Raw genomic sequence first — 10677 nt, 5'->3', positions numbered from 1 at the left:
TATAATAGTTGATTATTTTAGTTAAAATCTAAAATGTTACTAATGCCATCACTCCTTGTTTTGAACTCTAACACTCATAGTCGATTGTGAGTTTTGAAGCTTATCAAGAAGGATGAGATACATCTTTTATTACATCTTTGATTCACATCAAGTGATCATGACTTAGCTCTCTTCATTGGCATAATTGTGCTTAATTGTTGGATTCTTCATATCAAGTGAATTCTTTCCTAAACGTTTCCTTTTCTAAGGTTTGTGTGTAGATATGGAATAAGGTTTCTTATGGAAGGATTTCATAAAGGTGATTGTGTTTTCTTCTTGGAGGATTTGAGAAGAGGGTTTATTTTAATCTCATTGTGTGTGCATAGAGTTTGTAACAACTTTGAAATTAATAGCAGAAACTTCAACTCATGTTGAGGTAACTGGACGTGGATGAATTGTGACCAAATTAGTATAAAAATCTTACCCTATAACCCCCCCCCCCCCAACTCATTCCTCTTCAACCCCATCCCAAGCTCACACAACAAACTGAGGTAAGACTTTAGTGTTCTAAGAGTGAGCAACTTCCAACACCTTGTGAAATGACTTCCAAGGCTTCACTTCTCTTGTGTCTCAACATCATCTTCTTCACTATGGTTAGCTCCACATATGTCCCATGCAACCCACCCCCCAAAACTCCCAAACACCCATCTGTCCCAAAACCACCTTCCCCAAAGCAAGCAAGTTGCCCCAAAGAGACTATTAAGTTTAGTGTGTGTTGTTGCTGAAGTAAAAAATCACGAACACGGTTGAACTTCCTGAGGCGTGGTAGTCACTGACCTAAAAAGTTTATCTGCGGTGTTTCACACAAACCTCTCAAGATACAATAGAAACGTCTTAGTAGAACTAAGGTTACAGAACTCACAAAGAAAAATAATTGACCCAAGAGTAAAGAGGAAGAAAGCTTAATAGAAGTAAAGAGGAGGAACATGACAATTGGTCCATCACCTTTTAAAATCACGTTCAAATATCATAAGCCAACTTTTTTTTTATCATCAATTTTGAGCCTATAATTGTCACCATCCCCCTCTTGATTCCCACTTTTATTGGCATTAATAGCAAATGTAACGAATTGCTTAATTGTAGGAGATTTGAATTTCAAGTTCTTGAATTTAAATGTCATAACTTTCCTTGTCCATTTAATTAAATCTTTTTCAAAATAAATTATTTTGAAATAAATATTAAAATTACAACAATCCCCCACATATTTCAAAAGAATAAATTACTTTTAATAAATAAAATAAAATTCATGGGTCAACATGAGGTGTAATGCATCAGACCTGGTATAACAAGTTATATGAACCAAACTTAGACTGACAGGACTTAACACACAATGTAGTTGGTGTAGCAAGCTATATGAACCAAAAACACTTGGCGTGTGATGGTGGTCTACCAATCACAAGACATCCCCACAATATTTGTTGTTATTGTTGTGTTGCGTTACTAGGCCATGTACATGCCCGGTATTCATGAGTGCTTTAGAGATCTCGCCAAGATCTCATGCAAGCGGCCCCACTTGACACTCATATAGGTGATTTCAGCAAGTGCATGCTGCAAATCATACACCACCCATAAGGGATATGAAAATTATTAAAAACTTTATAAGATGTAAAACTTTCTCAAACATGTAAAGTTTACTATAAAGTTTATCCTCTCATTAATGTAGTAATGACACTTTCTCACCATAGGAAGGGACTAAAAACAAATTGATAGAAATCAATTTGAGTGCTAGTAGAACTGACAAGTGACTTGTTTTTACCCATATGAATCTTCTTTATGGGATCTCCAATCACAAAGGTTAGGTTACCATCACTTGTTTGTTTTCAAGTGGCTTAAGTCTCATTCCCTTCGATGTTTCTAATATCATATTCCTCCCTAAGGGTTTTGTCAAAGGATATGTTAAGTTTCCTTCTGACTTCACATAATCTATGGAAATTGTTCCATCTTTTAGCTACTGCATAACCACATTATGTTTTAGTTGTATATGTCTATTTTTCCCATTAAATGTTTTATTCTTAGCCATAGCTATTGTTGACTGGGAATCAAAATGCATAGATATTGACTGGGAATCAAAATGCACCAAATTGTCTCAAGTAGTAAAGTATTCGAAAGTTCGAATGTCAAATCCACACAGACTTTGTTTATACTTAGATTGATGCAAATTCAATTTAGAAGCAAGAGATAAGGAATTTAAAATAAAAGATAAAGAGAGGTAGAAGATAAGATAAATATTTAAAGTAAAATATGATAAAGATAAAGGTGATGATAATGCTTAAAGGTAAATTCAAAATTTAAATATGTTAGGGCCTAGTATGCCTAACTACCCTTGATGCAATATTAATGTTTTTCTCTATTTAATGCTTTTTTAATTTTGACCCACATCTACTAAGACACTCAACCCTGATCCCTCACGATGAAAAGCCTAATTTATCTATTCTCCATCCCAAATCCCTTTGCAAAGATAGAATAGTAAACCACATAAAGCATAGAGATGTATGTAGAGATAAAACAAAGTCACGTTATTCCTAGCAATGAATTGTTTAGATGTCATTTCCCAGTTCTTTAGAAATTCTCATTTCTCAATGTATAACTCCTAAAACTAATGCATGGATGATCAAACCATACAATAACAATAAAGCACAGGAAAGAAACAATAAAAATTGGCATTGCATTTATTAAATAATAAGAAAAGATTACATTACAAGAGTATTGGCTGCTGGGCTCCCAACAATGGGGTTTAGCCTCTCATGGCCATGAAAGGCTTTACACTTTAGGGGTTGATGTGGATAGAAGAAAGGAAGGAATGGATAAAGAAAGAGAAGAGGATAATAACATAGAAAGATGATTTCTCCTATTTGAGATACTCTGGCTTAGAATGTATTCATTAGAGAACTCTGAATCTCGGCGTCTCAGTGTGTTGGTCGGTGTGTTGGTGTCTTTCTCCTTTGCTTCCTACTCCTTTTATAGGCCTAAGGTAGCTCAATTTCCACGTGACCTCGCACTTAGTGTTGGCTTTCGCGCTAAGCACGCATTTGAGCTTCTTCGTAGGCCTTCTTCGCGCTAAGCGTGAGCTGACCGCTAAATGAGGAGACGCGCTGAGCTTGTCTTGTGTGCTAAGCGACCTATCCCAATCTTTAACTTTTCTTTAAGGCTTTTTCTTCTAGTTTTTGCATCAATTTTCCTCCAAAGCACTTGAAATCTTCTTCTTTTAACTTCTGCTGATAAAAAATTGCAAAGATATTAATTTCTTCATTATTTCATTAAAAACAACCGTAAAGTGAAAAAATTGTAATCATTCTTAGCCAAAATTGACTGTCAAATTAACTCAAATTTTGTAGTTATCAAACACATGACCACTAGTGGATTTTGTCTTATCTGAATCAGAGGTCTAGTTAGCATTGCTATACCCTTCAAGTATTATGTGAAATCCACTGTATTCAATACCACAATCCATGGTACCTCTCAGATATCTCATGAGTTTAACAAGTGCATCCCAATGATCCTGATTAGGACTATGGGTATATCTACTCAATCTGCCTACTGCATATGCAATATCAGGTCTATAAAAGTTCATCAAATGCAATAAGCTCCTAATGATTTGGGCATATTGAGTTTGAGCAATTGATTCTCCTCTATTTTTCTTTAATTGAGAGTTAGCATTATAAGGGGTACGCACTGACTTAAAGTCATAATATTTATACTTCCCAAGAAGTTTCTCAACATAATGCTCTTGGGATAGTAATATACTATCTCCCTTCCTTATAATTTTAACTCCCAAAAATAACACTTGTTTCACCCATGTCTTTCATATGAAATTTAGATGCTGAGAAAAATTTAGTTTTAAAAACTATATCATTGCATGTACCAAAAATAAGCATGTCATCCATATACAAGCATATAATAACATGATCATCATTCACAGACTTTGTATACATGCATCTATTAGCATCACTACTAGAAAAACCATCAACAAGTAAAGTCTCATTAAATTTCCCATGCCATTGTTTAGGCGCTTGTTTTAAACCATATAGGGATTTCAAAAGTTCGCACACTTTGTTCTCTTGACCATCCGCCACACATCCCTCAGGTTGAGTCATGTATATCTCTTCCTCTAAATCACCATTCAAGAAAGCTATCTTAACATCCATTTGATGAATCACTAACTTATGGATTGCAGCTAAGGCTACCAAAATCCTAATGGAGGAAATCCTTGTAACAGGTGCGAAGGTATAAAAAAAAATCTGTTAGATTTTTGTGTAAACCCTTTGGCAACCAACCTTGCCTTGTACTTAACTATAGATCCATTAGGGTTATACTTCTTCTTAAAGATCCATTTACATCCAATAGGATTTGCACCCTTAGGTAGATCTACTAAAGTCCATGTATTATTCTTTTTAATAGAGTCAATTTCAGTCCTAATGGCTTGCTCCCAAAGGTTTGCATCTAAAGAATTAATAGCTTCTGAAAAACTTAAGGGATCATCCTTAATAAGATATGTATAAAAGTCATCTCCAAAAGATTTCTCTATCATATGTCTTTTACTTCTCCTAAAATCCTTGCTTATAGGTTCACTATAGGTTTCAACTAGTTGTTTAAGACTAGAAATGGTACTAGAACTAGCCCTAGACCTCAAAGGGAAAACGTCCTCAAGGAATTCGACATTCTTTGTCTCCATGATGGTATCACACTCAATCATATCACTCTTAAGAACTAGAAATCTATAAGTAGCACTATGTTCAACATAACCAATAAACAGGAAATCAAAAGTCTTAGATCCTATTTTCCTTTTCTTTGGATTGGGTAACATCACTTTAGCTAGGCACCCCCACACTCTCATATTTGAGGTTTGGTTTATATCCTTTTCATAACTCATAAGGGCTCAAACCTGTTATCTTATGTGAAATTCTATGTTAGCTCTTTGGCAAGTGTACCAAATCGCTCGTAGTAATAATTTCTCGGTAAGCCGAGTGCCGTACCACAGGGATTTTGTTGCACTTATGTGAAATACTTTTCAGTTTGCAAGTTGTAAAATTTGTGTATAAAATTAAAGGCAATCTAAATCTAAGAAATTTAAAATTTAAAATAAAAGATAAAGATAATAGATAAGATAAGATAAAAGATTTAAAGATAAGATTAAAAGATAAAATTAGAAGATAAAATATTTAAATTGCGATAAAGATAACTACTTCTACGAAATTCAAATAAATCTAAATCTACTAAATCTAAATATTTACTCCTAAAACCCAACAGTAAAATAAGGAATAACTACTTCTAAGAAAACCCAACAATAAAATAGGGAATAAAATCTATATATTAAAATTGCTAAAACCTAACAAGTCTAATCAGCCTAGATATATGGATTTAGGATTTGTCTGTTATCAATACCAGTGAACTAATTCTGCCCCACATCTATCCATCTACTTGTTTCTGATGCCTCATGATGACAAGCCTACCTTAATTATCTATCTTCCAAATGCCATTTGCGAAGACTCAATAACTAAGATGCATTAAGTTTACATTCTAGATGTTTGCTAAAGCATGGGCATTGAGGCATTAAGTCATGCTAACCCAATGATTTCTTTCTTTTATTGTTCTATTAAGCGTTACCCTCTCCCGAGTGGCCTAACCCTTAAAACCGATTCACGCATTCATTCCTTATCCCTAATTAGGCTTTACCCTCTCCCGAGTGGCCTAAAGACTAACAGAAAACAAAGTCCGAGATGCAGAATAAGCAAGAAAGAAAAGCAGATAAAAGGAACTGGAAGGAAAAACCCTCTAAAAGATAACACGATAATTTCCTCCTTTTAGTGTTCTCTTAAGCGTTACCCTCTCCCGAGTGGCCTAACCCTTAAAACAGATTCAAGTATTCATTCCTTACCCCTAATTAGGCTTTACCCTCTCTCGAGTGGCCTAAAGACTAATAGAAAGCAAGTTCAGAGATACAAGATGTAAAAAGAAAGAACGGTAAATAAAGAACCTGGAGGAAATTCCTCTTTTTATTGATAACTCTTAAAATGCTCCATACATCTTTGGCTTTTTAGGCCTGCCAGGCCCTAGGTAGAGGGTTTAGCCACTCATAGTCATGAGGGCTTTACAATGAGAAGGGGAGTGAAAGAAAGATAATAAGAATATAAGAAAAGGGAAGGAAAATGAAAGAACTGAGTGCCAGAGGTCTGAAAACTGAGCTCTCAGGAAGTGTGTCTGTTTTCCTAGACTGACCCTCTTATTTATAGGTGCAAACTTGGGCTTGGGCTTTTTCTGATTTTTTTCTTTTTTTTTCTTTATTTCTGCTCCTTTTTGCTTGTTGTACCTCCCTTTTTCACATCTGCAATCAAAATTCGAAATTAATTAAATCTTTCCAAATTAAAGCATAAATAACTGCTAAATAATTAATTCTAAGTTAATTTTAGACCGATTTTTCACTATTAATTCACTATTATTTAGCAGTTATCATTCTATTTTATAAAAAACAAGCAGTCAAGAGGGCTTCTCCCCAAGGGTTGTTAGGAGCAGAGGAACTAACAAGTAAAGCATTCATAATTTCCTTAAGGGTTCTATTTTTCCTTTCAGCTACTTCATTTGACTTAAGTGAATATGGTGGGGTTACTTCATGAATTATATCTTCCTTTTCACAAAAGTCATTAAGCAAAGTGTACTCACCATCCCTATCAGATCTTAGCCTCTTGATTTTTCTATTCAATTGATTTTCAACTTCGGCTTTATAAGATAAGAACATATCAAACACTTCATCATTGTGTCTAATTAGATAAACTTAGTATATCTAGAGTAATCATTTATAAAGGTTACAAAGTAACTTTTACCTCCTATTGTCATAGTTTGTTTTTAATCAGCAAGATCAAAATGAATTAAGCCTAGCAGTTCAGTTTCACGTTGTACAGAAGGACATGATTTCTTAGTTAATTTTGATTCAACACATATTTCACATTTCTTACTTTGTTTATCATGCATATTAATTAAACCCAGTTGTTGCAATTTCATAACATACGTTGGATTAACATGTCCTAATCTAGCATGCCATATATAATAAAAATCAATCAAGTAAGCATAAAAAGATGCATTCTCATTAATCACTTCAGAAACATTGAGTACAAAGAGACCCTAATCACAATAACCCTTCCCCACAAATACATTATTCTTAGTCATAACTATCTTATTAGACTCAAAGGATATCTTTACCCCAACCTTTCCCAACAATGCTATAGAAACAAGGTTAACTCTGATAGAGGGAACATGTAACACATCATTCAAAGCCAGTGTGTTCCTAGATGTGAGCTTGAGAAGAACTTTCCTTTTCCTTGAACCAGAGTTGTTCTCGAATCACCAAGATAAACTTATTTTTCTCCATCCCACACAACAGTGTAGGAGATAAACATATTCTTATTAGCATAGATGTGCCTGGTAGCCCTAGAGTCTACCACCCATTTGTTCACATCGGTGACAACATTCACTTGATAAATGACCGCAACAATAATGTCATCTCCTTCAACCAAGTTAGCCCTAGGCATAGAAGGATTGTCATTTCTCACAACTCTGTACTTGCACTAAGGAGCAAAATGTCCTGGCTTCCCACAAACAAAACAAGCTCCATTTTTCTTGAAAGAAATTAGAAGTAGGAGCACGTGGGATGAGATTAGAAGGAGCAGCACGTGGGTTGTTATATTTGTACTTATTCTTGGTATTGTGATCAATTTTGTCAGCATACCTCTTATGAAATGGTTTGTCTTGTACCGTGTTTGCCTTGGCATACATTGCTTTGGTCCTTGCTGCAACACTTTCCTTCCTATTTGTATCTTCAATGACAATGTGGGTGATAAGGTCTGACAGTGACGTATGTTTGTGGGTGATCAGGAGTTCATAAACGAACTGGTCAAGTAGAGAAATGTTTTTAGTCTTTAGGTCTTCTAGTAGATTTTGGTATTCGTTGATTTGTACCTTGATGTCTTTTTCTTCATTCATGATCCAACGATAGTAGTTGGCGATGATGAATCTCTGTCTGACCATGTCTTCTACAGTGTATTTGAGTATGAGAGAGTCTAATATCTCTTTGGATTCCTTGTAGGAGCAGTAGACATCGAAAAGATCATTAGACAAACACTTAACAAAGTGTGACAACATACCTTATTGGCTTGAACCCATTGTTGAAGTTGACTGGCATCATCAACGGCATCAGGTTTGGGAGTGGAAAAAGCGAAGACAACTTCATGCATGTCCAACAAGATATGAACGTGTTCCTGCCAACAACAAAAGTTTTGGCCAGTGAAGACCTCAATTTTTGAGACATCAGGCAGCAGCTTGACAAAGGTTGAAATCGATGGCGTAGGGTTGGAAGCGTCAGGCATTATTGACAGGTTTTGCTGCTTCAACCATGATATAAACCTTTTAGATTATTGTTGTTGAAGTAAAAAATTATAAACGCGGTTGAACTTCCTGAGGCGTGACAATCACTGACCTAAAAGGTTTATCCGCAATGTCTCACGCAAACCTCCCAGAATACAACAAGAATATCTTAGCAAAACTAATGTTACATAATTCACAAAGAAAAATAATTGACCTAGGAGTAAAGAGGGGAAAAGCTTAATAGAAGCAAAGAGGAGGAACAAAACAATTGGCCCATAACCTTTTAAAATCACGTTCAAATACCTTCAGCCAACCCCCTTTTTTTTATCATCAATTATGAGCCTATAATTGCTATTGTTCTCCTCTTGGTTCTCACTTTTATTAGCATTAATAGGAAATGTAATAGATTGCTTAATTGTAGGAGATTTGAATTTCAAATTCTTGAATTTAAATGTCATAATTTTTCTTGTCTATTTAATTAAATATTCTAAAAAAAAATCTTTTGAAATAAATATTAACATTACAACAGTGTGTGTGCTGATGTGTTAGGTTTGATCAACGTGCAACTTGGGAAGCCACCAAAGACCCCATGCTGCAACCTCATTCAGGGTCTCGCTGATCTTGAAGCTGCTGTGTGCCTTTGCACTGCTCTCAAAGCTAATGTGTTGGGCATCAACCTCAATGTTCCAGTGAACTTGAGCTTGCTTCTCAACTACTGTGGAAAGGGTGTTCCCAAGGGATTCGTCTGCTATTAATGAATAAACACTTCTATAATGTGTAGTTTACTAATGTTAAGTATGTCTTGCGGTTTTATATCGCTATATTCGTTATTCATCATTATTCTGTGTATTTCAGTATTGCGTCTGGCACGTGCCAATTAGCCAACGAACAATTCGTTCGTAGCTGGTTACTATTACCGTGGTGATGGTTGAAACTTGAAAGGCTTCTTGGTCTTGCTTGTCGCAGCCCCAGTGCCCCACTATATTGTCCTTTGTATTCTAAGTGAAATTTATACTAATAAATAATCTATATTTAAGCTATGATTAATTATTTCCGCTACCAATCCCTTTTTATTTATTTTCTCTTTTTCCCATTTCCTTTCTTAATTTCCTTTTGAGCATTGAAGCCCACTTACGAAATAATATATATATATATATATATGTAACTTTTAGATAAGTGTTATTCATTTTTTTTCTCATAAATTAAAATATTAGATTATATATTATATAAAGATTAACCGAGATAATAAATATGTGATTAAGAATCTGAGACTATTCTTTTTATGCTTCAGAAATATAAATTTAAGACAAAAGAAGAAACAAAGAAAACAAGGAACCATAATAACATGTATCAAAAAGATGCGTCACTGAAAAATGCAGAGAGAGAAACTCCCGAAATTCGGGGGAATCCAGAGGGTCAACAACGGTGAGAATGGGGGCGGAACTGAGGGTGAGAGCGTGGGAAAAAAGGAGGGGGAGTGGAAGCTTGTCCAGAGGAAGAAACCCAAAAGCCACTATGTCCAAATGAGAACTGATGTTGCTGGAGTGGTAAGAGGAAGACCAAACGACTTTGTCTCCTTCTATTTTTCTGACTTCCCGGAGTCTCACGGAGCAAAGGAGATGTTACGGGCGTTCGCTTTGTATGGTAATGCAGTGGAGGTCGTCATACCGCCAAAGAGAAACAAGTGGGGGAAAAGGTTTGGTTTCGTCAGATTTGCAGAGGTGAAAGATCCAAGATTATTCGCGGTGAAGTTGGATAACATCATCTTCGGAGCAGACAAAATCCATGTAAATCTTCCGAGGTTCGAGAGAGAAAAGAACGTCGTCCGACAGGCCGGGAAAGCCACTGTAAACGCTGTCTCAAACAAAGGAATACGCAAGGTTTGGAGGGAGGTAAAGGAGAATCAGGCAGAAGGGAAAGCTACTGTAGAGGTGTTTGCACCAAAGGAGAGCTCAAAGGGTGAAGTCAGCGCCCCAAGAAACAAGGAAGAAGCTAACAAACGTGGTGGGTCTCTGTGCAATAATGGAAGGGGGGAGGTTAAGAGTTTCACAAAAGGAAGGCTTAATAAAGGAAGGTGGATGGATAGGCAGCAACACCATGATCAAAAAGTGGTGTATTTTCGCAAAAAAAACATTTGCGACGTGTGGTATAATGCATCGGAGGAGGAGTTGTCTTCGTTTAAGAAAATGTATGTCGGAGTGATGAAAGATGCCGGAAGTACTCACATGGTGCAGGAATGGTTTAGTATGCAAGGTTTTTTCTCGGTGAAGGTGACCCCGATGG

At 35.8% G+C, this 10677-nt stretch overlaps 1 protein-coding gene across 1 annotated transcript; it reads left to right on the top strand.

The window, feature by feature from the left end:
* The first annotated feature begins 578 nt into the window (after positions 1-578).
* Positions 579-9171, top strand: LOC114412153 (14 kDa proline-rich protein DC2.15-like). Its single transcript, XM_028375945.1, has 2 exons — positions 579-751; positions 8924-9171. Exons 1-2 carry the CDS (start codon positions 579-581, stop codon positions 9147-9149), a joined length of 399 nt encoding a protein of 132 aa, XP_028231746.1. The 3' UTR covers positions 9150-9171.
* Positions 9172-10677: the final 1506 nt, after the last annotated feature.

Source organism: Glycine soja, chromosome 5 (assembly GCF_004193775.1).
Source record: "Glycine soja cultivar W05 chromosome 5, ASM419377v2, whole genome shotgun sequence".
NCBI classification, from domain to species: domain Eukaryota; kingdom Viridiplantae; phylum Streptophyta; class Magnoliopsida; order Fabales; family Fabaceae; genus Glycine; species Glycine soja.
Note: the sequence above shows the minus strand (reverse complement) of the source record. Positions and strands in the feature narration are given on the sequence as shown.

Excerpts from the sequence above, each read along its gene's own strand:
- LOC114412153 (XM_028375945.1), top strand. The coding sequence starts at position 579 with ATGACTTCCAAGGCTTCACTTCTCTTGTGTCTCAACATCATCTTCTTC. Across the intron at positions 752-8,923 it reads GAGACTATTAAGTTTAGTGT|TGTGTGTGCTGATGTGTTAG; the intron begins GTGTTGTTGCTG and ends ACATTACAACAG.